General features: G+C 39.1%; 1 protein-coding gene across 5 annotated transcripts; it reads right to left on the bottom strand.

The window, feature by feature from the left end:
* Positions 1-286: 286 nt before the first annotated feature.
* Positions 287-27,153, bottom strand: LOC137947799 (calcineurin B-like protein 3). 5 transcript variants are annotated; one of them, XM_068793575.1, is made up of 10 exons: positions 27,041-27,150; positions 26,644-26,972; positions 25,306-25,460; positions 15,627-15,709; positions 15,449-15,508; positions 14,168-14,276; positions 13,751-13,803; positions 12,870-12,950; positions 12,386-12,498; positions 287-632 (listed from the first exon to the last, which is right to left on the bottom strand). In XM_068793575.1, the coding sequence occupies exons 3-10, from the start codon at positions 25,427-25,429 to the stop codon at positions 575-577; spliced, it is 681 nt and encodes a 226-aa protein (XP_068649676.1). In that variant the 5' UTR covers positions 25,430-25,460; positions 26,644-26,972; positions 27,041-27,150; the 3' UTR covers positions 287-574. The 5 variants fall into 5 exon arrangements, with proteins under 5 accessions (XP_068649676.1, XP_068649675.1, XP_068649677.1 ...); XM_068793574.1 differs by lacking the exon at positions 26,644-26,972 and having other exon boundaries at positions 27,029-27,153; XM_068793576.1 differs by lacking the exon at positions 26,644-26,972.
* Positions 27,154-27,728: the final 575 nt, after the last annotated feature.

Genomic DNA, 27,728 nt, shown 5'->3' with positions numbered 1-27,728 from the left:
AATGCCACCCTAGTATGGTAATCAGGTCCAACAAAAAAAAACCTTTTTTATCCCAAGTTTGTTATTAATATTTAATACCTATGATTATCAAGTTTATATGGGTATTTAACTATAATTTCTAATGGTAGACTAATATTAATTAATATGGTTTCCCTACATTAGGACTGGACTTTTATATACTAGTAGTTTTATAACTTGATATTATGATTAAGTAATTACATATTTATTATTTTGATATTAAAATTTATATATCAAATTACAAATAATAAATAGGTTAAAAAATGAATCAAGTAGAAGTGCTAAAGTTTATATTAAATTTATATAACAACCAACCCAAAGCAAAAACCCTCATGATTCTATAAAATGGAATCTAGAAACCAAATGTAATCTTCTTTTGTTATCATAAAAGTTGATGCATTCAACTAACAGTAAACAAAGAATACTAATTCACAAGTTGGCTGCACAATCTCAAACCCCATGAAGCAGCGTTCTTCTGACCCCAAGAGATTTACAGAATCCATTGGGAAAACAACCACCAACAAACCATAAACACCCATTAGATAGAGATAAATCCTCAGGTGTCATCTACTTGAGAGTGAAACACAAAGCTCGGAAATGTCGTCGTGATGTCCCTGCGCAAAGATAAAGCCAGGTCAACATACAACACAGATTATATAAAAAATTTTGACTCAATGATTGAAGGATATCGAACAAACGAAGCACAACACAACTATTTTACAAATGGTTAAAAGTGAAAGCAAGATCTAATGATGAAAACGAATAATTAAGGCTTTGTCACAAATTTTCACTTACACGAGTTGTTCTGGCATGTCTGACATCCTACCAAATGCAGATAAGCTTGCTATATAAAGGAAAAATCTATAGCTTAAACACAGACCACCTCTGATTATAAATGGGACACAATCAATCACTGACCAGCAAAGTGGCCTTCCCTATCACTAGCCATCACTGCGAACAAATTACGCTCCTTCCTGTAAGCCTTAGAAACGGGTAATAAGCATCAAACATGAACAATGTTGAAAGTTGCAAGTCAGGGGACTTGACTCCGGATAGTTTGATCATTCAATTCCCTCTCTTATAAGTGTTAGGCTTAAGTTTCTAAGCCTTATACTTATGCTTTATGCTGCTTAATCACGACGCATACAATGTAAATAAGAGAGATGGTACCCTGTATACCATTCCTTATAAAAGTAATTCAAGTGAATAAAAGGAGGCAACAAGGGCAATGTTTTGCCCTGACATCTACCATATCTTTCTGCGGTAGCATCTCCTCTTCTTTATCTCTTCCTTTTCTTCCTTCAAATCTTTTCTTAACTCTAGTCTACAACTTGGCATGCTATCATAGCAAGCTGCTAGGCCTAGTAATATCTTTACAACTTCCCTCCCTAATACCTATATGAGCACTTTTAGGAAAAATAAAACATGTGCCCTGCTGAGAGGCCTAAGGGACTTCTGTTTTCTCCTTGTACACCACAACCAATTGGTTGCTGGTGTTAGTGGGTAGACCTGCTTGAATGCCTCTATGCTGAGTTCTCCATGGGTTTAAAGGCCTTTTATAAATGACTACAGTCAGTCCTTGGGTATAATTCATAAAGAATAAGAGTTATTTGATGCTTTCCTGAGTTTTGTTAATGAAATAAAGATTCAATTTGGTCTCTAGTACATGAATAGTCTTTTTCTTCATTTTGTTTCTCCCATGACATGCCCAACAATCCTCTGGTGTCTATACTCAAGAACAAGATGGAGTAGTTAAAAGAAAAAACAAACATTTCGAGGGGGTGCTTTATGCCCTCATCAGTTTTTAATGGTCAAATTCCTCTCAAGATATTAAGACCCACAGCTAAATTATTCTCTCCCACCACAAGTGTTTGAATGTGTATATTTTGTCCACCTTAGTGGTCCTTAAATAGACAAGTTGTCTCTCAGTCAGTGTAATGTGTATTTTAAGGCACTCAGGTGAAAAAAAAAAGGGTATTGTAGATGTGACATATTTGAAAACTCTTGCTACTTCCAGTTTCCTATTGACTCGAAATCTATTAAAGTGTGTCCTTTCTAGTATGTCTGTCCTTCCTCCGTCAATTCCCCATCCTGTAGTTGATGTGCTAAGTCCCAAGGTGGACAAGCCAGAGGACAAACCATGGCAAGTCTACCAAGCATAGACATAAGAGACCTATAACAGTTAAAGAATATGATGTTGCAGAAAACTGCTCATGAGATAATGATGTCAATATTGCTCTACCACCGTCATCCACATCAACTAGGGCTGACCTTGATTTACCCATTACACTCAGGAAAGGTATTTGTGCATTTACTCATCATCCTCTTGTGAAATATGTCTCTTGCTCATCTTTCTTCTGCCTATAGTCTTTTGTTTCTTCCCTTTCTTGAGTGTCTCTTTTTAGGTCTAAGTATGAGGCCTTGCAGTGAGTGCCCTAAGTGGAAACTTACTATGGATGAAGAAATAGGAGTCTTATTACAACAACAGACTTAGGAATGTGCGATCCTTTGTCTAGTGCAGAAATTTTGGGTTGTAGATGGATGTATGACAGAGAATAATCTAGACAGATCTATTGAAAGATACAAAGCCCAAAGTTACTGGCAGATACAGACATATAGAGTTCATTACTTTTAAAACTTTTTCCCCAGATGATCGGCCAGACTCTGTTTGCATTCTTATCTCAGTTGCAGTGAGTGAAGGTTAGACCCATTTTAGCTGGATGTCAAGAACAATTTTCTGTATGGTAATATGCACGAAAAAGTTAATAAGCAACAACCTCTAGGTATGTTGCTTAGGGGGGTGTAATAAGGTTTGTATGCTAAAAGACAATTTAGAGGCTTAAACAAAACTCTATAGTGTTTGGGTTGAAAATTTAGAAAAGTGGCTTTAGTAATTGAATTTGTGCATAGTCAGTTCGATCATTCAAGCTTTGTGCAAAGAAAGAAGACTGCAGCAGTGGTGTTAATCATGTATATTAATAATATTGTTCTGCCAGGAGATGGCAAGCAAGACTTGTTGATGTGAAAAACCACTTGATGGTGAATTTTCATACCAAAGATTTCGAGCTTAAAATATTCATCAACATAGAGTTTCAAAGAACGAATCTGGGATAATCTTATCCTAAAGGAAGTATTATTACAGGCTCACTTCAAGAGAATGGGTTGCTTGGGACCAAACCTATTGAGATACCTATGGACAGCAATGTGGATCTTAATGATGAGGATAGCCTATGTTGAATAACCGAAATATCTATCAGAGGTTGGTTGTAAAGTTGATTTATGCAACACTGACAAGATCTGACATTGCTTTTGTCGTGAGTGTTATTAGTCAATTAATGGAAAAACGAAGGAAAGTTCACCCGGATGCAATCTGCCGAGTTTTAATGTTTTAAAGAGCCACAAGAAGGGGTAGACCAAAAGGAAATTATGACATTAAAGGGTTTTCATATCCTGATCGCAAGTATGGCGAGTGCATGAGTGAGAAAGAGTGAGGCGGGAGCTGGCAAATCTCAGGCGAGCTCGACTACATTGAAGAGAGAGACGACAGATCGGAAAGACAATTGAACGACCGACAACAACCAGGAAGACGCACTGAACCTTGGCAGAGCAGCAATCTCGATCAAGTTCCTCTGCGGATCCTTCTCACTTTGAGCATGATGACGCTGGCTGGACACTTGTTCAAGGAAGAAGAAGACATCTGCAAACTAATGCTACGTATCCACAACTGGAAACATTCCAAGTTGGCGCATCCACATTCATCCTCAACATAATCAATATTGGCACAAGAATTTCTTCTCAAACTAGCAAAAAGATGTCCCTTCATCAGCATTCCAGATATAGCCGCCACCATATTTGTTCAACTTTTCGACAGGGTCACTGCTGAAAGAGGTGCAGGAAGGAGAACTTGTGAGCTCTGGACTCCTAACATCATCTTCGACATCTCAGATTTCCACTATAAGGGTGGCCTTGACTGAAAAATCACTCAATGCCATGGAAAATCGATCATGGCTAGACTTTACATCCCTTAAAAGACCAACTCCGACTTCGGAAGGACTGCCTTCGAGACCGTCTACTTCATTATTCCTCCAAACATTTCATACAACCCCCCACTCCACCACCACCAGTGTCTTCCATACACACCCCCCCACTCCCCCCGCCATCCCAACATAACTACATGGCAGAGCACTCGCCCACACAACCACCCAACTCCCCCCAACCAGAAATCCAGCTACAGAATCTCCCACCACCACCCTCAATTTCCATCCCCCCATCCCTTTGGCTGGAAGGAGAACAAATACTCTCTCTATCACTTATCGCCATCACCTGCAACCACCCACCTTGCCCATTATCTATTGCCTCTTGGTTCAGTGAAACACTACAACTCCATTACATTCCATCCTACTCCTTCCTCCAACCGGGTGAATGGATATTTTAATTCCTCACACACTCTGAGAAATCAGCCACCCTTTCTCTTCCCATTGATCACCAACCCAACATCACCACATTGTCGGCCAGGACACCCTCCAAACCAGACAACTCCCCGGGTCAATGGGTCAACGTTTGGGGCATCCCTGCTGAGCTCTGGCACATTCAAACATTCAATCAAATTGCTACGGCCTTTGGAACCCTCTCCGGCTTGGATACCACCATCTCATCTAAATCGAGACTTGATGTTGCCAGAATCCTCATCATCCCCAGCAGGCCTCTCCAAGGATCTAAATTCTTGAAACTCCTTGTCAATGACCTCTCTTTTTGTTTAAACATCGTCTTTGAAAATCCTCTCACTGAATCCTTATTGTGCCATTCATGACTTCAGAGTCACCCACACTGAGCTGACTCAGTCACCTCCCCCAGTCACCCTCGTATTGAGGATGATATCGGTTCAGTGGACAACCAACTCCACCACAAGACTAACGGTGATCAATACATTGCCATGCCAAATTCAAAATTCAAAATATCTGCCCCCTTACGGGCCCTCGCACACATTGTCGGCACTGACTCTGGCGAAATTGACCCCAATTTGGACCATTTATCGCCTTACACAGATGCCTTTCAAACAACCCGTGACCCCCACCTGCAGTCCCCTTGTCCAAGTCAACCTCTGCATTCCACCGATCCCATCGCACCTTTTCGTCTTATCCAAGAAATGACCATGCCGCCCATCCCAACACTGCCATGTGGATCTCAACTCTCCATGGATAACCTATCAGTACAACCGTGTCAGAATCACTTTTCCTCTGCTCCCCACCCAGAATACAGCAACCGACTATCAACCTTAACAATGCCCCCTTCCCCTCCCAACCTTTTTTCCCTTAAATACCCATCCTACTCACGCCTTTCCAACCACATTGAATTCCATCCAAATTGCCCCTCCAAATTTGGAAACCTCCCCTCTTCCCCTCAACTCCACCACTGCTGACACTATCCTCCACACCCTCCCAAACACATTACCTTCTACACCCACCCAGAGAATGTCATCATGATCCCTCTCTAACTCGCCAGCCGCCTCTCCACTACCTACTACTGACCACCCATCAGACACTGAATCCAACACTCCCACCCTTTTCAATCAGTAAGCAGACCTTCAACCCGCCCCTCCAAATGAAAATTCCAGAAAACATGTGGCTGATCTACAATCGGAGAGGCATAAGTACAATGATGAGACTTGGGCACAAATGATGAGACTAGCTGAAATTAAGGGAACCATCACTCAAGATCAACCTACTGCCTCCAAACCCAACTCTGGAGTCCCTACCAACATAAGACAGTCATGATCATCCTTTAATGAAACATCCACAAAATTGGAAATCCCCGCAAGATGGCAGCGGTTCGAGACACTATTGCCTGCTCCAAAGCCTCTATTATCTTCATCCAAGAGACCAAGCGCCAGTCATTAGATGATAGCTCTGTTCACGACATCTGGAGAGGCTCTAATCTTTCCTGGATGGCTTTAAATGCTACCGGTCAATCTGGCGGCATTCTTGCAATGTGGAACTCTGGTCTAATAGACGTCATGGATAGCTTTATTGGTTCCTACACCATCTATCTTAGGGTGTTTGATCATGCCTCCGGTAACACCTGGGACCTTGCTGGAATCTATGGCCCAAACCGTTACCACAAATGCCGGCAATTCAGGCAGGAACTCTCCTCTCTCGCCTCAATGTGGCAAATTGCTTGGCTCTTCACCGAGGACTTTAACACCATCAAATTCTACAATGAGAAGATGCGAGCTTGAGGACATTCCCCTATTTGGTAAGAGACCTGGTTCAATTGTCAACAACATAGGCCCATCCTCTCCAAACTCAGATCGATTCTTGGCAAATGGAGATAGGCTCCAGCTTTACCCGAACTCTTTCGGCAAAGTCCTCAATCGCGTATTTTCTGATTATTGGCCTATACTTCTTGATACTAAGCTCGGCCAATGGGGGTCCAAGTCATTCCGATTCGTGAATTCATGGCTTCTCAATGAGGACTTTGATTCATCTTTACCAACCTATGGAACACCCTTCCTACTGTTGGTAATAGAGCACGGTCACTACCTCATAACCTCAAGCAACTAAAGCCGCATCTCAGAAAATGAGCCTCGAACAAGCACATCGCCACTACTGCAAAACAATCCGATCTTCTCTCCAAAATTGCAGAAATTGACAAAATTGAAGATGATGGTGGTCCATTCTCTCTCTCTCTGAATTTGAGACCAGACTTGCCCTTCAAGCCCACTCCCTCTCTATATCTCACCGTAAGTGAATCCACTAGAAACAACGGGTTAGATACAAATGGCTCTCAAAAAGATATGGCAACACCAAATTTTTCCATGCCATGGTCTCATCTAGAAGAAGAATCAACCGCATCACTTCCATGTCTCAATGATGAGGTGATCTTTGACTGTTCAGTTATTACTAACACTTTCCTCAATTACTTCACAGATTTATACCGAGAGAAATACTCCCATTGTCTGAAGCTTCTCAACTTTCAGCTCCCTGCCATCTCAAACTCGGTTGCTGCCCTCCTTGATCTTCTTTTCTCTACAAAGGAAATTGAAAAAGCCACCCTCGGTCTACCAATCGATCATGCTCCATGGCCCGATGGCTTCAACGATGATTTCTTTAGACGCTGTTGGCACATCCTCAAAGAAGACATCACCAACATGGTCAACTCCTTCTACCATCAAGGGATCACCTTCAAAAGCTTGGCGCCACTTTCATTACTCTCGTCCCCAAGAAAGCTACTACTAAGCATCCCAGAGACTACCGGACCATCAACCTAATTACCAGAAGCCACAAAATCATTGCATGCACCCTCTCTCACCTCCTCAGAGCTGCTCTCCCTTCAGTCATCAACCCGAGCCAATGCGCTTTTATTAGAAGCTGGTCTATCCTTGACGCAGCAATGGCTTCTCACGAGCTTCTCCATCATTTCAAAATTGATCATCAGCCTCAGTTTGCTCTTAAGATTGATTTGGAGAGGGCATTTGATCTGTCGAACTGGCATCTCCTTGATGATCTCCTCCACCAAATGGGCTTCGGTGGTAAATAGCGCTTCTGGATCAGAAGTTACATCACGTCTCCTTCCTTCTCCCAAATTCTCAACGGCTTCACCTTCCTACAATTCGTCGACGACACCATTTTCTTCGAAATGGGGACATTGGAAGAAGTTAATAACCTCAAGGCTCTCATCGGCCTCTTTGAAATCACCAGTAAGTAGACAGTTAAATGCGCAAATCGACCCTCATTGGATATCACATTGCCCCAGACACTCTCCTATCAATGGCAAACTCCTTGGGCTGTGAAATTGCCTCATTGCCAGCATCCTACATGGGTCTACCGTTGTTCAACAGTCGACCCAACAAGAATCTTTAGACCCCTGTGATTGAACGGCTTGAACGACGTCTAGCTACCGGGAAAGGACACCTTCTTTCCAAAGTTGGCTTCATTCTCCTGAATTCCTGCCTCACCGGTATACCGAACTACTACATTCCCTTCCTTCATTGCCCAATGTCAATTTTCAAGAAGATTGATGCCCTTCAATGACGCTTTCTTTGGAAGCCAAAATCTTGTTAAATGGAGTGACATTGCATGCCAAAATTTGTGGGTGGTCTCGGTATCTGGCTAACTAAAGAGATGAATCAGGCCTTATCTCTCAAATGGTTATGGAAGTTTAATGCTGAACCAAGATCCATCTGCCGCCCAATGCTCACTGCCAGACTCAGTTGACACTCCCCTTGGAGGATTTCTGGTGGTCGACGTCACAAGCTATCCCCCCTCTGGTATGCCCTCTTCCTCCTTATTCTCAGTCTTTGGGAGAGGAAATCGTTTTCTTGCCGACAATGGGTCCTCCATTGTGTTCTGGTCAAACTGGTGGTGTGGTCATGAGCAGTTCAAATCAGCCTATCCAGCTCTCAACTTTGTGTGTTCTCGGCCCCTTTGCCACTATTGCCTGTCTCCAGTCCCCCCCCCCCGATGGATGAAATTTCCACTTCCGCAGAGAACTTAACGACTCAGAGGCAGCCTTGATATCTTCTTTTCATGCTGACCATTAGCAAGTGCAAATTATACCTCTTCTTAAGGACAAGATCATATAGCACCCTGAAGAAAATGGCTTATTCTCTGTCTCATTAGCATACATGCTCATCAAGGGGATGGTCCTCGTCCCACCCTCAAGATCTCTCCTTCCTTTGGAAATTAGCCACTCCTCTCCAGGTCCGCTTCTTCCCCTTATGTGAAGATCAAGACAAAATCCTCACTGCTACCAAACTTCACAAACATGGTAACACCTCGCCAAACATCCACTGCCCCTTCTGCAACGCTGCCGAAAAAACCACCTATCACCTCCTTCTTCACTGCCACTTTGTTTGGTCAATGTGGACTGGCGTTCTTCAACGTATCAGACTTCAAATTTGTCTACCCAGCACTCTCCTCAGTGCCTGCAATTCTATCTCGCATTCTCCCATGCCCGGCATTGGCAAAATCATTCTCTTCTTGCACTGGCCACATTCCTTGGGCCCTTAGGAAAGAGAGCAATCGAAGACACTTCAACCTTAAATCCAGCAATGTTAACATGATCTCCAACAACGTCATCAGCCTTGTTGCCTCCTGGTTGTCCACCAAAAAAGAATTCACTGCCATCGGCTCGCCCCTTAGCATCAATTGGAGAGAGATGGCCAGCCTCCACCTCTGCAAGCGTTCCCGCGCCCCTCCCCCCCCCCCTTCTTCCTGAAGCTCAATTTTGATGGGAGTGCTCGTGGCTGCCCGGGAGTTGCCAGTTATGGGGGAGCTTTCCAGAATGCAGACAGCCACATCCTCATCACTTATTCCAAGCCTTTCGGTATTGCTAATCCCACGTAAGCCGAGCTCTTTGCATTGCTTCAAGGTCTCATCCTCTTCAAAAGCCATTTCTCCGCCCCCCCTCATCATTGAGGGCAATTCACAAGTTATCATCTCATGGTGCTCCACCTCCTCCCCTCCTTGGAGGCATTGGAATGTAATCAATAAGATTTTTCATATTTTGCCTCTTTTGGAATGTTTTTGGAACAATGTACCGAGATCAGCCAATTCTTTGGCTGACTCGCTTGCTAAAGATGGAACCTCCCTCCAATCGCTTGTTGTAAATGGAGTGCTCCTTCTCTAGGTTTGCATTTCCTCTCTCTGAATAAAATTCACATATAAATATATATATTTATATATTTATATTGATTGCAAATTCCAAGTAGGATTGTTCTACAACTGGGTATTGAACCTTTTTGGTGGCAATCTAATGGGGACACCCCTCATGTACCATCAACTACACAAGTCTATACTCAGAGACACCGGACTACGACAAGACCCACACATTGTGGTTGGGGAATGAGGCTTTTAGTACAGGTTAATTTTTATTTTATTTATTTATATTTTGCATTGTCCTTAGAAATAATTGTTTTATTTTTTCGGGGAAATTTTGGTCTTTAGGGGTATTTTTGTCATTTTGAAATGTCTTAGGGTTGCGGGTCACTATTTAAATCCATTATATTTTTAAATCAGGGATTATTGAATGAATTGAAATTTTTTGTCCTCCCACTGTTCTCTTCTTCCTCTTCCTTCTTCTCCTCTCTCTATTTTCCCCATTCTCCCTCACTGCAGCAATACACGACGCTCGTCCCCCGTCACAATCTAGTAGCATGAAAGAGTAAAAAGTAAAACATGGTGGTTAGATCTAAACATTTAATCTGAATATAAAGCCATGGCTCATATTACTTGTAAGTTAATATAGGTGAAATCCCTTATGGTAGTTTTGTTCTACTCTTAAGGATCCTATTTTCATGGGATGTAATAATCAGACTACTATACAATGTAAATTAAGTAAGAGAGAGGTATATTAGTCTTTTTATACAAAAGTGTAAAATTGGCTCCAAGGCCCATCCCAAAATGACTAGCCAACTTCTCCTCGGACCCAACTTCACATGGTATCAGAACAGGTACTCATATGTGGGAATACACCTAAACCATCCACTTGTAGAGGCACAAAAGAGGGCCTACACCTAAACTATCCACTTGTAGAGGCACAAAAAAGGGCTTACACCTAAAATTATCCACTTGTAGAGGCCTACACCTAAATTATCCACTTGTAGAGGCACAAAAGAGGGCTTACACCTAAAATTATCCACTTGTAGAGGCCTACACCTAAATTATCCACTTGTAGAGGCCTACACCTAAATCATCCACTTGTAATTATCCTACTACATGTGAGGGGGAGTGTCAAGGAATAGTCCCACATGGATTAGTGAGTACAAAGATCTTAAGTATATTAGTTAAGAAAGGGGTTTCCTAAGTTGACTAGTTATTTTGGGATGGGCCTTGGACCCAACTTAACAAGGAGTCAGTAGAGGGAGTCAATTTTTGCCTTGACGTCTGCCATCACTTTTTGCGGCAGCATCTCCTCCTCTTCCCCTCGTTTTCTTCTCTTTTGAAATCTGTTCTAAAATCTAATCTACAACTTGACTAACAAATAAACAAGGTCCAAATTGAACAAGCACAAACTAGGCCCAATAGAATAAATGTCTTACTTAGATTCCATGTTAAAGGTGGTCCAACTCCAACCTTAAATGACCAGACAAAACTAGCAGACTTTTTTCCCAGCGAATAACCGTAGGGTATTCCTTGACATTAACCTGTGTGGGATTATACCTACTAACAATGCTAATAATAATGATGATGATGATGATGATGATGATGATGGTAATTTGAGAAGCTTCTTTTTGTTTGCTAATGAATATGAAGAGTTGATGTAGAAAAAGAGTCATTCAAATATACCAAGTTCACCCATAATATCATACTACACACTGTATCCTTGCTCTTGCTTTTTATCGTCCATTGAACGAGCCAATGTTGTATGGAACTTACTATTCAACAAGTCCACACAGCCACACACAACCTAATTTTCCAACAGTTTTAAAAAAAAATTATCCCCTTTACCCCCTATATGAGGGGCTCAATCTCACGGACATCTACATGCACATGTATGTTATGCGAATCCACATGCATGAGCAAATGCAGTGATCCCACTCCTAGTAGCCAGAATAACTCAAACCACAAGACTGCTCCAAAAACATGAGTCATAATACAGTAAAGCAAAAGAGAGCCAAATTATAAAACGATGAATACGTGGGCATATTTTTTGTTAAAATTCAGGTCCATCCCAAAATGACAAGCTAACGTAGGAAGTCTTTCCTCCAACCAATAACCACATGACTTTTCCTTAAATTTATCTATGCGGGATTATTTCCACTAATACTCCCACTCACGTTGAAGCCTACTCAAACGAACAACAGGCCCAAGACATGAACAACGCAAGCGAGGTACAAAGTAAATGAGTACTACCTAGGCCCAACAAAGCGAACATCCTACTCTAATAACATGTTAAATCTGGGTCCAGATACAATCCAAAACGACTAGCTGATAATGACATGATTTTTCTTGATATTGCCCTATGTGGGATTACTCCTACTAAGACTCCCCCTCATGGCTCCTGAGACATGAAAAACACGAAGGGGATACAAAATAAACATGTACTAAAGTTGTGCCTAAGTTCATCCATCCAAAATGACTAGCCAAAATTATGAGGCATTATCCCAACTAATACACACATGACTTTTCCTAATATTAACCCATCTAGACTATTCCCACTATACCATGTTAAAGATTGGATACAAGTCCATACCAAAATGATTAGCCAAAGTTAGAAACTTTTCCCAACCATTAACCACAACTTTTCCTGATACTAATCCATGTGGGATTATCCCATCAATTTGCACATCTTAAATATAGAACAAAAACTGATCCACATTTGCTCATGACAGATAGCAAATCAACAGGCAAAAGGCAATGAAACTTACTTGAGATATTGGAGAGTCATATTCTTTAAAAGAGAGGGGTGTCGTAATACAAGGCTTCGCCATTCTTCCTTATCAATCTTCCCATCATGTTTAGTATCAGCCTCCTCAAATGTCTGAAACAGAATACTCAACCAAACTATAAGGTTCTACAATAAGCAATCAAATGATATTTATTGGATTAAAAGGACAAATAGCCATAACACACCATGAGTGCTAAATTGGGTCCCTCCCTTTAATCTCTTGTTGTTAGGGGAGGCCTCCCTTGATGTTTTTTCTCTTTCTTGAAATAAAATCATCACTATTTCAAAAAAAAAAAAAAAAGATGCACTTCCAAAAATCATGATACTGAACATGAAATAAACTTCTTTTGGATTAATCATGAAAAAAACTTTGATAACTTAAAGTTTGAAAATACTCATCATAAAGCACAGATTCTAACACAAAAGGAAACAAGAAAAACAAAAGCATGTGATGAAGACAGCACCTTATCTATGATACTCTCTATGACATCATCAGTAAGGTTCATTCCAGATTCGGCGAGAGTGGCTACTACCATTTGCTTCACCTAAAGATCAGATATCAAAATGTTAGGTAGTCCCTACCTAAATGCTTTAACAAGCCAGAGGATACTAACAAGCCAAAAAAATTGATATCATTGCTCTCGTCATAATCAACAGAGCCGGTTGCAAGCACTGGCATTGGGGATGTACTACTTTCATTACTACAATATTATTAAGGTTGCCCTTAAAAAAGAAAACTCAGCATGCCAAATATGAATCACGGAAATGTGTAAACAAGAAGAAGCAAATTTTTACAAACACAAAATAACCATCACACTTCTCAACCAAATGTAAGTAAAAAATTCAAGCAGTTATAAAAACAAAAATAACCACAACCTTTCGCTTTTTAGCAAAAAATTTCATTTAGATTAATATATAAGAAGAGATCCAAGATGTTTTTTGTAATATACCTTCATTAAGATGTAAAAAATGATAAGAATGGGAACAGCACATTCAAAATATAGCAATCTGAAAATAGGACCATCAAATTTGGCAGAATCACAAAGCTCCTATCTGAAGGAACCATCAAAGGAAACCAAATCTCATCAAGGGTTGTTGTATAGCTTAAGAGAATCAGACATGCAAGACACCTCAACCAATGTGAGTAACAGATATGTTTTTCATTTAGCATGGGTGCAATAATTTTTACTCAAACTAAGACTTCTCAAGGACGTGAGAGAGAGAGAGAGAGAGAGAGACCCCATAAACCTGTCTCTCCATGAGCATTTCAGCAGTAAGCTAGTAATAAACTTTTCTACATATCCTAAAATATATAATCACATTATGGAAGATAGCAACATCTTACCTCTTGTCTCTCAATGAACCCTTGTTGCTTGAGATCATATAGTTGAAAAGAAACTACAAGTCCAAAACATAAAAATCAACTTAAAAAACAACGGAACAATTGAGTAGTTGATAACCAGAAATAAAATAAACTGAAAATAATTACCAGGTAAAATGTACACTCTTCCATTCTCATATTATTTATTACTCTAACAGAGTTTTATTCAAGTGCATTGTCCACGTATGAGAACAATGATTATCCATTAGATTCCACCAACACATTTTTTTCTCAAATGCAGATGACATGCCCCATTTGAGGTCAGGGTTATGTGTCTACTCAATACCAACTCTAATACATGTAAATCTATTGAAGAACCCAGGCAATGGACGCACAGAACCTTATCACACCAGAAGCAATCAAAGATGCACAACTACTTACATTCAATCTTATCATCAATAGGAGCGTTGGGATGAAAGACAGACAGGGCACGTGCAAACTCCTCAAAACCCAATATTCCATTGTGCTTAGTATCAAACAAGTCAAAGACCTGTAAAGATTGAAGTGCAGCAAAACCAAAGAGATATTAATGTACACTTTGTAAAAAGCAAACTTATGGGAATTTTCCCTTTTCTTTTTAAGTAGACAATATAAAAAGTTTTGAAGGGAAAAAAAACACCAGCAGCAACAGCAAAAAGTGGAGACAGCAAACAAACAAAAGCCTACTCACAGAGCCATCTGAAAGCATGTTTTGTGTGGCTCTCTCAGCTGTAAAATGTGCTGATAAACATGCTTTCACTTTTCATAGTGGGATATGAAATACTCATGTAAATATTAATATAGTGGGATGTCCGAGGGTACTTCCTCTGAAGGATGACTTCTTTACATCACTCACAGGATAAACCAAATAATATATTATAAAAGGAAAAAGAATAACTTATAGTAGATATTCTAAACCCGTGTGCCTCATGAATTCACCACAGATGAGGTTTACCAATTCAGCAAGCAGAGAATCAGAAATAAGCAAATTGCCATAAAGAAGTTTTCTGTACCATTACTTATTAGAGGTTCAACCATGCTCAGTGATTTAAAAAGATCAACAGATAGGGAAAATATAAATGAGACATATGAAGAAATAAATATTGTTTTTCATCAATTATTTGGTATTTTCTTCATAAGTTCCCTCAATAATCTTAGTTTGATTAAACTTTCTGAGTACCATTACATTCCACTAAACGACAATGAAAATTGGCAGGCATCAACAATAATTAAGTAAACAAAAAGAAATATATTTCAATGTTTTTAATTATCCTCTCTGATCATGATTTGCACTCTCCAGTCCAATTTTGAAAGTTCAGCTGACTGCCCATCCATAATTCAAGGTCTTACTGTCAACACTGGATAGCATCTTCAAGCCAATATGCTTGTAAACAACTGATATATGATTTTGTATGTTTTCACCCTAATGTTGCTTGTAAAAGAGGTATTCATTCTAAGAGAAAAACAATGTCTCATGTGAAGAGTCCAGTTGAACACCCTGTAGCTAAGGCATCTTCAAGCATGAATACAAATAATACCAGATTATCAACTTAAGAGAACTGTTGAAGATGATACAGACAAGAAACTACACGCAAGACCTTTCTTAGCACAGTTGTAAAGAGATTAGCCAAATGCCTAGACACTTTATTCAAAATTCAAATAGAATAGAAACAAAGAGCATACCCGATCAGCAAATAAGCTCTCTTTTTTGTTTGTTTTGAACAGTGCCAATTGGAACTTTTCCTGAAATTATTTAAAACTTATGTCAATATAAATGGACCTAGAGAATAAGTAGGTAGTGTCAATATACACATCAATTTGTTTTCATTCTCCACTGAACAATCAAAAGAGCCCAACTGACCTTATTGATTAGCCCGTCATCAATCACAGCACTGCTAATCTTCTTAAAAAGTTCATATAGTGCTTCAATTTCACTAACACTGACTGTAAACGGATAAAGCAGAATTATGAACTGGAGTTGGATCAGTATTTAACTTTATAAAACAGAGAGAGAGAAAACTACCATGTACATGATGCAAATTTGTGATCAGATTTGAAGAGCATTAAATGGTTCATTTTATACTCCTGATGTCACAAAACGTTTAACAATTGTACTAGAAATATCATACCAATTCATATATTTTAATTTTATGCTTTTTCAACAGTTTTCAGATGCCACATTCAAGAGAGAAAATAAGAGAGGTTCTCTGACGGAACAAAATGGAAACCAATATCCGTATATTTGTAATTATTTCTTATAGAGCGTGTAGTTTATCTATTATACACCAATATCTATATACATGATCAGATTGCTAATCTACTACAATATGTATCTTTTTCAATCAAACATTCTTTTATATGATCTCTTTACCCCATGGTGATAAAAATCAATATTTTGCAATCATTCCATTTCTTCCCAGCTTTCTCAATGATTTAGATTTGTCAACCATATATTATAAAAGAATTTACTCAACTATTTCTTAGAGAAAATTGCACTAGTTGTGGACTGAGACTTTAGCTCAGCGGTCACATGGGCAGGTTTAAAGGCTTGGACTCAAGTCTCAATAGGGCTAGGGTGTTGTGTGCATGTATAATCAGCATCTTAGTAAAATAAATAAATAAATAAATGAAACCATTTCAAACTACTGGGACCCAAGTGAGTTCTTTCATCTTGAAATCTTATGATATTCCTCATTTCAATAGGGTAAAGGAAACGAATGAAAGAGTATTAGTAACACGATGCCTAAGACACTTATGACAATATCTGATACAGATAGGTCAAAAGAATAGGCAGCTTTTACCTTCTATAGCTTAACCATTCTGGGTGGAAGGAGAAAAATGCTGTCCTATGCAAGAAAGAACAGAACATTTCACTAAAAAGTGAAAATGAAACAGAGAGAAAAGACAGAAGAGGTAATCTGGAAACCAGTAAGAGAGAAAATTCTTTCAGAATACAAAGATTCCTAGTAAATGGCCAGGGCTTTGTCTCTCCTTCCATCAAAGAATTCTTCACTTTCTTCTACATGATAGATCACCACAAATGTCTTAATCTTTTCTTTTTTTAATAAGGCAATCATCAAAAAGAGAATTTACAGAAGTACAAAAAGGGTAAGAATCAACCCAGACAGCTCATCACATATCTAAAGGGAACAAGTCACCCACAATAACATCATGCAAATCCATCCCCAATCTGGCTAAAGAGTCTGCATTTCAATTTGTGTTCCCAACAAACACCATACACATACAACTAAAATGAATCTCATCATAAATATGAAATGACCGCCATGGAAAACATGCCTTGGCCATGAGCTAAGTACATCGGTGCTCTATTTATGATTAAGAAAATACTAGAATCAAAGTAAAATAAACTACCCATGTCCCACTAGAAACCTTAAAGATAAGTCTTAAAACAATGAAACTACCAATCCTTCAATGGAGAACTAGTTGAACAAAAAGACCTTTCGTGGGAAACTTTTTTCCATGAGACTCATGTAAGACCCCACCATATTAAATCTTTCACTGTGAGATTCCTTTACCCTGAGAATCACATAAGACTCCTACATATTTTTTTCTTTAACACTCCCCCTCAAGCTGGAGATTGTAACTTCAGCTTGCAAAAAAAGATTTTGGATCTTCAATCTTCAATTTTCCTGTATTCTTCATTGCTAGTCACATAAAGTTTTTTACCAAAACTCATGGAATTTTTCACTGTAGGCTCCTCAACACCTCTTCTTTTGTACTTCTCCTTCTACTTCTCCCTCTCAAGCTGGTAACTTTCTTTTCAAAAGATTTTGCTTGCACAATATAAGGGAAGAAAACATCACTCCTAGCCAAACAACAAGACTCCACACACTAGTGAAAAAGGTCTAAGTCTAAAAACCCACACAATTTTAAAGGCAAACAAGCCAATTTTAGGGCATTGAAAAGAGACTACTCACTATTTAAGGGTAGCTCACAAAACATCACCATTGGGTGAAAAATAAAGATTTGACTCAAACTGGATGTTGGGCACACTCCTATTCTTTGCAGGTAATGTGTCTATAGGCGTTACTCCGAAATGATAAAACATATAACATTGATAGGAGAGGTACTAATGGAATTTCTGGAAGTTTAACGAAAGCGACCAATGTTGACACTAATGAGAATAACAAGAACTAATACTAAAGAAAGGGATTTGACCATAAAATAAACGAAGACCAAGAAGATAGCAATTTGACCCACAATATGACTATAAATTTGACAAGGAAATTGTCCAATAAAATTGACCATTCAATTAAGTATTTGTAGTGAAATTTAGCAGGAAAGATCAGACCATAATCCAATTAGAGCATCATGTACTAACCAACTGGTGATGCATCACAAGTGAGCATAGCAGTAATGGTGAAATTAGCAGCTTCAATAGTTAAATCCAACAGTAGTAATAATGGTTCAAAAAGGTGTTCCAGCAACAACTCAGTAACATCATTCCGATGCTTCATCTGAACTCCATGTTTTCGCTCTGTCAACACTTGAAATTCCAGTAGCTTCCCATCTTTCTTATGGTGAAACCATTTTCTATACAGAGACTCCATCTGTTTTCTAGGACATGGGCAACTTAGCAAGTTTCGATTTTTCAGGGTCTCTAGAGAAAATTAAAATAGAAAATCAGCAACCCAATGTGAGATAGAAATGTTGACAGGGTAGAGTAGAGATCCGCCTAATCAGGGGGTAAAAAGAAACACAACAATCCATAAAAAGATTTTGACCTCTAAATAGAAAGTCCAATTTAACTCAGGAACTTACAAGCACATTGGATACTAGAAAAACAACTTAAAGCACGCAACTTAGTAAAGGTCTGATTAACAGAGGAAGCAACTTAAGATAGGAAAGTGATGATCACCAGGAAAACCAAGGACAGCCAGCATCAGGCAGCTTAGATTTTTTAATATGCAGACTGCTGCAGTTTCTGCACCTAAAGGGAGACCAGAAAACTAGAAGAGACAATTCTAATCCCATGTTTGACAATACAAACCATGCACATTTGATCATCCCAAACCTACATAATTATGTAGAAGAAATCCCCATCTAGCAAATCAGCATAAATTGAAATCACAAATAGGAAAACCAACGATTAAGCAAGATAGCATACGAGCACAGAGTTATTAAAGTGAAAGTGCAGGCTGAAAACAATAGTAGAATATATATGAATAGAGGACGCAGATACTAGGATTTTTTAGTGAAGTAGAAGGAGAAAAAAGAATACAGAGCGATGAACTTTGGGGCACAAAGGATTTAATTGCCTACCAGATGCATCCCTCCATGGTGTCCTGGCAAGGGAAGATGGTGCATGCGTGAATGTACTGGCACTTTGTGTACACAAAAGGATGAGTCTTGTTGAAAGTTTAGGGCGGGGAGAGCCATCAGACAGCAAACGAAGTAAGGTCGGCGGACAGCTTCTCAGTGGGGGCTTCTATTATGGCTGCCAATGGGTCTTGCCAAGCGGTAAGCCTCCATCAAACCCACTTTCTGTAACAGAAGCTCTAGGCGGTAATCCTGTAACATAAGGCCTACGGTCGTTTTTCCAAGCTATAAGCTCCTTGAATCTGAGATTGATGTTGTCAAAAGACTGACAGTGGCAGCTTCCAACGTGATTAAAATGAAAGAGAGACAAGGGGCCAAGATGAGCGACATCAATCAGTAGCCATTGCTACTGTGCAAGAACAGAGTCATCGATCAGCTGCTGATCAGTGAGGGTTTAAGTAGAATTGGGATTTTCAAGTGTAATTTTCTCAGCATCAAATCCACTGAAGGGCAGCGAGAACAAGTCATAGACTAAAAAACATAAGTATATCAAAACACATGAGTTATTCCAGAAGAACCGACAAAACAAAAAAATTAAAAAAAAATTAATATTATGTTCAAGAAGACAAAATTTGTAAAGAAAACAACATAAACTCTTTGACAAGGCCAACTCACAGACATGGAGTAACCTGCTCTGATACCATTTTGAAATTTTAGAAGAAAAGTTGTAGTCATTGATCGACTGTAAACTGACTACATTGGTGCTCTATTTGTTATAGAGAAAAATACTAAAATCAAGATAAAATCAAACTATCACATTGTCCCAGTTACACCCAAATAAAATCCTTAAAGATAAGTCCTAATTAAGCCCTAAACTACTAATTGCAACCAAAAAAAACTAAACTACTAATCATTAAATAGAGAACTAAAAGACCTTTTGTGGGAGACTTTTTCTATGAGACTCCTGTAAGACTCTACCATATTAAATCCTACAAAATAATATTATGTTTATCAAGAGAGTCGCATAAGACTCCTCCATATTTGCTTCTTCAACAAAGCCAACTAATAACCGACTTAAAATCTCCTTCAATGACAAGGGGACAGTGAAAATTTGCTTATAAAGCCTTAAACCATGGCAGAGAGCACGAAATTCTGCCTCTGAGGAGTCAAAAATACCCAAGGAAACAAAGTAGACAAGAAGGACCATATGTGAATGATCTCTAAAGAGCCTCAACCCATGCATGGCTTGGATTACCTTTAGAACTTCCATCAAAATTTAATTTAAGCTACCCTTGTTGAGGAGGGAACTATTCTACAAGTGACGCATGCCTTGAGGAGGAAAAAGATACCACGTCCTTCCAATGGGCACTGCTATACAGAGTACTAAAAGCAGCAAATTTACTTACCCAAAACTGAGTACTGTGAATTGCTCACTCAATTACTCCTTCAATAGACCAAGAAGTGCTGTCAAGTGTCCAACTATTTCTCTCTTTCCAAAGAGCAAATTACAACAACAAAGGCTGCTTGCTATAACAACTTACCCAGAAGTGGAAGAGATCTTTTAATTACCTAGACCATCAAATCCCGGAAAGAGGAAGAGAAACAAAAATGAAAAGAAATTTTCTACCCCATGGAATTCCAAACCTCAAAGGCAAATAAACAGTGAATAAATAAATGATCCTCAGACTCACATGCACTATTCCGAAGCTTACAATCAGAATTATGAACATTTTGACCCCAGTGGCTTAACTGCTCAATTGTTGAAATTTTGCTTTTAGACGCACAGCAAAGAAAATTGTAACCATCAGGGGAACTGGTAAAGACCATATCAACGGTGACACAGGATGACTTTGAACATCAACACTCAAATAATGGGCATAAAAAGACAAAAAAGTAAACAAATCCAAAGAGCAATATTTCCTAATCAATTCATCTGTCCTTCCCCCAAAACAAAAGTCCCCTCCATAAGAGACATTAAGGATGCAGCCTCCATCACGTCCTGATCATGCAGACCATGTTGTAAATTAGGGCTCCCCCAACCATTCACATAAGAGGATGACCCATGATTTGAGGGTCCCTAACCACTGCAAAGTGCTGAGGGAAAGAAGACGATAAAGGGGCATCATCAATAGACTCATCTAACCAAAATTTAGTGAGGACCCATCACTAACATGAACACGCAATCCTCTGACAAAGAGACCCCTCAAACAAACTATTGCTTTCCATTTACCAGAGGCAAAAGAAGGAACAATTGTTCGTTCAGTAACCGGATGCATCCATTTGATTTTATGGTAAGTGATTAATGACATTGAGAGGGAATCATGGATGCAAATGTTGGTGGATCTAACCCAAGGTTCAGAAAGTGGGGAAATGTCTTTTGCAATCAGTTTGTCAGGTGGACTGCTTGAAATCTCAAGCTTCATGATTGCTAGAAGTAGATCATGATTTGGATTAACCAAGACTCCAAATCACCAAAATGCTATTTAATCAACATGCGTAGGTTGGACTCCAAGTGGTCCAACAGAGCTGTAAGACGTGACCTTTGAGCAGAATGGGGTGCGCTGTCAGGGCTGGTGCTGGGCTAGCATGGGCCTAATGGGGCAGGCACCAATGATGCTAATGAGACTGGCAGTACTGAAGCTGCTGATGAGGCTGGCAATATTGAGGCTGCTGATGGGACTGGCGCCAAAGCTGCTGATGGGGCTGGTGTTAAGACTGCAGATGGGGTTCGGCATGGGGGCTATTGGGGTGAGGGCAACAGTGGATGGGGACTTATAGATTGTTGAAGAATAATAAATCAATAAATTCACAATCCACCCAAGCATGTAGTTCAAGAAAAATGCACAAAAGACAAATAAGAAATCCTTGCATGGGGACTGCCATGATGGCTAATGAGAGTGAGAGAAACAGTGAACTTCAACCCCCCCCCCAAGACACATATCAACGCCAAAAAAAATCAACTTTTGCGCTCGCCTCCTATCCCCGATTTGGAAATCAATTCAAAAACAACTCCTAATATTCAGATATGCAACTTCCTTTCACACAGGCAATGGAAGGACCCTCCTCTTTTGGTCAGATGAATGGTGTCGCCCCAGCCCCCTCTCTAAGGATTTCTTGGGGCTGTCTAGGGTGGTGAGAGACCTCTCTTGCTCAGTGGCTGATTCTTGGAGAGATCGCTCATGGAGTCTCATGTTTCGCCGAGGATTAAATGATGAGGAAACTTTGGCTTTTTGCTCTCTCCTCTCCAGACTCAGCAGCATTATTATTTGTGAGTCTGCAGTTGATAAACTAACATGGAAGCCCAACATTAATGGCCGATTCACAGTTGCATCCGCCTACTCTCATATTAGATTCTTCGTGTGGACCACCATCAGGGAACAGATCCTCACCTCTGACAACCTCCATAAAAGAGGCTACACAGCCCCCGATCGTACTTGTCCCCTTTGTGATGTGTATGACGAGACAGTCCAGCATGTTCTCTTACATTGTGATTTTTCTTGGCAAGTTTGGATGAAGATATTTCAAAAGATTGGAATCCAAATAGGGCTACATCAAGACCTTTTTGGCACCTATGAGATGGTTATGGGGATCCGCCTTCCTAGGTTGGGCAAGATAATTCTCTTGGCATGCCTTGCGCATGTCCCATGGTGCCTATGGCTCGAGCGAAATAACCGAAGATTCAACTCCAAGGCTAGCACCCTAGATAATACAGTTTCTCAGGTAGTGGGCCTTATTTCGAGTTGGTTACACACTAGGAAGGACTTTGCCTCTCTATCGGGTGTTTCCCTTCGGGAAAATTGGGGTTTGATCGCGCATATGGCAGGCCCCTGTAGGAATCCAGTTATGGTCATCTGGGATCCCCCCATTGCGACTACATCAAGCTCAATTTTGATGGCAATGTTTTAGGCTATACTGGGCCGGCTAGAGCCGATGGTGTTTTCAGAGATAGCAGTGGAGACCCTATTTTATCCTATGTTGGGCCGATGGGTATTGTTGATTCAAATACTGCTGAAGTGAGTGCTCTTCTATTCGGCCTCCAAATCTTCAAATAGCGCCTCCATGGCAAGCTGTTTATCGAAGGAGACTCAAAGACTGTCATCAGCTGGTGTTCAAAAGATAGCTCCCCCCCTTGGCGCCACTGGCCAATCACTGATTGTATTGTTGACATTGTATCATTTATTCATTGTAATTGGAACCTCATTCCTAGATCAGCCAATTCGTTGGTTGATAAATTCAGAACCTCCCAGCAATCTCTCATTGTTTGGGAGGGCTCCTCCCTCCCCCCCCCCCCCCCCCCCCCCCCCCCCCCCCCCCCCCCTTGTAATTTGCTCGTTTGAGCTCTCTCTTAATAAAATTCAGCATCATTTAAAAAAAAAAGTCAACATTTACGCATTGAAGTTTGGTGTAGTTCAAGAAAAACACACAAAAAGATTATAAAAAATCCTTGAAAAACACTAGACACACACCTGCGACCAGTTTTTCTTTTATCAAAAAATCAAACTAGAAAAAGATCACCTTGGCCTTCTCAGATTGGCAATTTCTCTTCATAAATAATCTTCATTTCTTCAAACTCTGATATCTCTTTGAAGAAAAATCTTCAAAAACAGATTGTTTTTTTCCAAAAACTAAAATAAATACCTTTCTTTTGAGGTATATAATGCAATATAAAATCTGGTCTTTGATCTTCTAAGGGTAGGAGATTGTCTTCTTCATGCAAGTAGATTTTTGTTGAAGAAGCAAATAAGGTGGAGTCTTATGTGATACTCATGTTAAAAGAGTCTCATAGTAAAAGAATTAATATAGTAGACTTACACGAGTCTCATAGAAAGATGTCTCACATAAGAGGTCTTTGAGTTCTATCAATTTTTTGTTTATGTAACAAGTTGTTTACTTTGCTTATATTTCTTATTAGGAGTTCTACTTTAGGAGTAATTGAGAAATGGCTAGTTTAATTTTACTTTGATTCTATGAGTTTTTTTATTATAAACAGAGGATAAATGTACTTAGTTTACAATCAATCATTCAATACTAGTTCTCTCCTAAAATTTCAACATCATATCAGGACAGGGTTTGTGAGTTGACTTGGTCAACCAGCAGAGATAGTCTTTTCCTATTCTTTAATCTCGTGTCTCACAGTGTCCTTTTCTATTTTTTTATTATTGTGCCTGACAATGTCTTTTTATGTTTTTTTAATCCGGTGTTGGGCAATGTCTTTTTCTACTCTTTAAGCTCATGTTTCTCTTTCTTTTCTTCTTCTTCGGTTTCTTTTTCCTTCTCTCCTATTGGTTATCTAGGTCTATCTACTGTCGGGAGAAGAAATTTTTCCAAAAATTTACACTATCTTCCCTATATTATTTCACTTTCTTCGAGCTAATTCTGCCATCATTAGAAGAATTTAACATGAGATTTTCTCAAAAGAATTTACCATGAGGATCCCACATCCAGATGAGCTTGTCCTAATTGTTATTATTGATCCAAATATTTTTTTTTACGAAAAGAGATTTTATTAAGAGAGTAAAAAGAAGCTAAGTCTTGACAACAAGAGATCCAAATATCACTAAATATCACCAAAAGCAAATAAGAGACAACTAACTGGGAGAGCCATTGCATCATTTAACCCCCTTCTAAAGTTTAAGTTCCAATTAATTTTATCAGAAATAAAACTTCAAGCGGACTAGGGTTTAGAGTAACATTTCAAAATTACCCAAATACCCCTGATAGTAAAATTGCCCCTAAAGGCCGAAATACCCCTAAAGAAATAAAATATTTACTTCTACGGACAATACAAAATAAAATAACAATTAATCTGTCCTAAATGCTTCACTCCCCAACCACAATGTAGTGGGTCTTGTTGTAGTCCGGTGTATCCGAGTATAGACTCATGTAATCTTTTAAGGCAGTAAACAATTCTCCAAAGAGAAATAACTTCACAAGAATATAAGTCAGGAGGCACTTGCAGCCTGGTTATCAATACTTAACAAGCAAGATAATGATGGTGATGAATGGAAAACAATGGCAAAGTCCTCCAAACAATTACAGAATCTTTATTTTGCTCAAAATGTGAAATTCCAGAATTTTCAATGCAGTTTCCACATAGGCAAACAAATCATTTGAGAATTCCATCTGTTAATCCAGAACATCTAGTTGCAGGAGAAAAGAAGAGCCCAAGCAACAAGCACATAAATTAATAGAGGAGATTAAGATTGTGAAACCTGAAGAACACCTAGTAGACGATAGGAAGAGACACTAATTAAACATACAAACTGTTTCCCTGGCTAAAAGTTCAGGATCCTCAAGGCCCTTTGGCGGCTTGTATAATTCAAGATCACAACACCCAACCAGGACAGCAAACAGGTGCTTGAATCCCTCTAGGCACTGCAACATTATATTTGTCTCGTGTCGAAATACTCCATACCTGCAATCAAAGCGGCAACACAACATACGTCAATTTTTAGAAGAGGGGCATGTATATATAAATAACATAAACGCACGTTTACTCTATTCAATACTTTTGGTGTCCAAAGCCCAGATGTGAGGGATTGTCCAAAAAGAGTTTAGTACATTATCTGTGTCGACATTAAAAGAGATGTCTCATTTTTTTTTTTGGAAATAGAAAAGAGATGTCTCATTACCAGTGATCTTACAAGAAAAACCATTCATTGCTTAAGAAGTTCAAAACTCCAGGGAAAAGCAAGCAAACCAATTTTCATGAAGTAAAGAGAGTTGTTTGAGAAGCTTCACAGAAGAACAATATACATTGTAAAATAGAAAAACAACTCCACTCAGGTGTGACTTTGAAACAAATATGAATATCTGTATGTACTCCACTCAGGTATGACTTTGAAACAAATATGAATGTTTGTATGTCATACAATGTTTTAGCTACTCGTGTTAAACTTGGCACCACATCAAACACCTTGAGAACACTAATGCATAAAAGATAAGATCTGGTTTGCTCCAAGGAGATTATGATTGTTCTCTGTGTGTTTGTATGTCTGTATTTGAACCTCATACACCTTGGCTAGACTTAGAACCTAAGACCTCATATTAAAAAATTGGATATGGTCACTGGGCCAGAGGCCCAATCCTCAAGGAGATTATTATGAATAACCAACCAATCCAACAGCCAGAAAGTTCCTCCAGAAAAGGAACAATGTCTTTAACGTACACAGAAAGAGTTCAAAATCTGCAGTACAAGGTAAAAAGGGGAAGATGATTAGACTTCCCAACATTACAGAACCCTTTAGACTTCCCAAAATTAGTGTCTCCAATTAACAGCAGGAGGCTCCCACCCAGTGCCAGCTACTTCCTTAAACCTCTCAACGCCTTAGCTAAAAGCACCAATTTTTCCATAAGGCTCTCCTTTTCTTTTCCTTTTTTCCTTTTTTTCAGGGATGAACAGACAACTTGTCCAAGAACGACCACAGAAAGTCTCTCTTCACTGAGTTTCTAATAAAAAAAAAAAAAAAAAGTCTCTCTTCATAGACTATACAACTACAATCGCTTTTCAAATGTATTCAAATTCCAGCCTGTTGTATACAAAGTTGTTCCTTTCCGGGTTCATTAAGATTACCAAAAAAAATGAAAAGACACATTACCTTTGATCTGTTAAAATCTGAAACCTACCGCCCACACCATCATCATCATCATCCTCATTGCCATCAGGTTCAGTTAAAAACTCTCGGATGTAATTACATAAAAGAAATTGAAAAGAAAAAGGAGATTATACGAATATTAGATACGGACGTATATCCTGGCAGAACTTTAAGAAAATGAACCATGACTATCCCCGATCAAAACGACTCCGGGCCCGTTACTAAAAACATTACTTTTGGGGTAAGAAGTTGACCGAACAGGGCACCTCATAATCGCTTAGATCTCTTCTCTTCTAAGTTGAACTGAATAGTACCAATTTCCATTGCCGGTCCTAATCAAAGACATCGACTTCAGAATCAAATTATCTACGAAAGAGAAAAAATCGACCTCAGCACGTACGTCCCATCAGTAGAAGTATCCTCCTAAAACCCGCTTCTCCATCCTTCGCCGTGGAACATCTAATACTTCGTCTGGAAAGACGAGAAAGAACTACAGCTACCACAATGATAAAAACTACTTCCAGAGAGAACGCCAAGGGAGTTTTTTACATCTAAAAAGGGCATTGACTGAATTTTATTTCAATAAAAAAAAAAATAACCCCTTCTTTAACGAAATACAAACATTTCTTACTTACTAAAGAAAATTTCTAAAATGCCCTTCTCATTTATTTATTTATTTAAATATTTAAATATTTATTACATATAAAATTGAATAATAGAATTTTATATATTTTAATAAGGTCATTTTAGGTGTTTAACATTATATTCAACCTCCTTGGCGTCACTGGCCAATCATTAATTGTATTGCTAACATTGTGTCATCCATTCATTGTAATTGGAACCTCGTTCCTAGATCAGCCAATTCTTTGGCTAATAAATTAGCAAAATCCGGAACCTCGCAATAATCTCTCATTGTTTGGGAAGATTTTCCCTCGTGTAATCTGCTTATTTGAGCTCTCTTAATAAAATTCAGCATCATTTAAAACAAACAATATATTCTACCTATCTAATTCCTTTTAATTTATTATTATTGTTAATGATAATCATATATTGTTATAAATTTGAATGTAATTTAAACATCGACAATG

This window comes from Aristolochia californica, unplaced genomic scaffold (genome assembly GCF_029961685.1).
Source record: "Aristolochia californica isolate CCGP_79_NKW_82.1479 unplaced genomic scaffold, dmAriCali1.0.hap1 SCAF_13, whole genome shotgun sequence".
Taxonomy (NCBI): domain Eukaryota; kingdom Viridiplantae; phylum Streptophyta; class Magnoliopsida; order Piperales; family Aristolochiaceae; genus Aristolochia; species Aristolochia californica.
The sequence above is the reverse complement of the archived record's forward strand: the minus strand, read 5'-3'. Positions and strand labels throughout refer to the sequence as shown.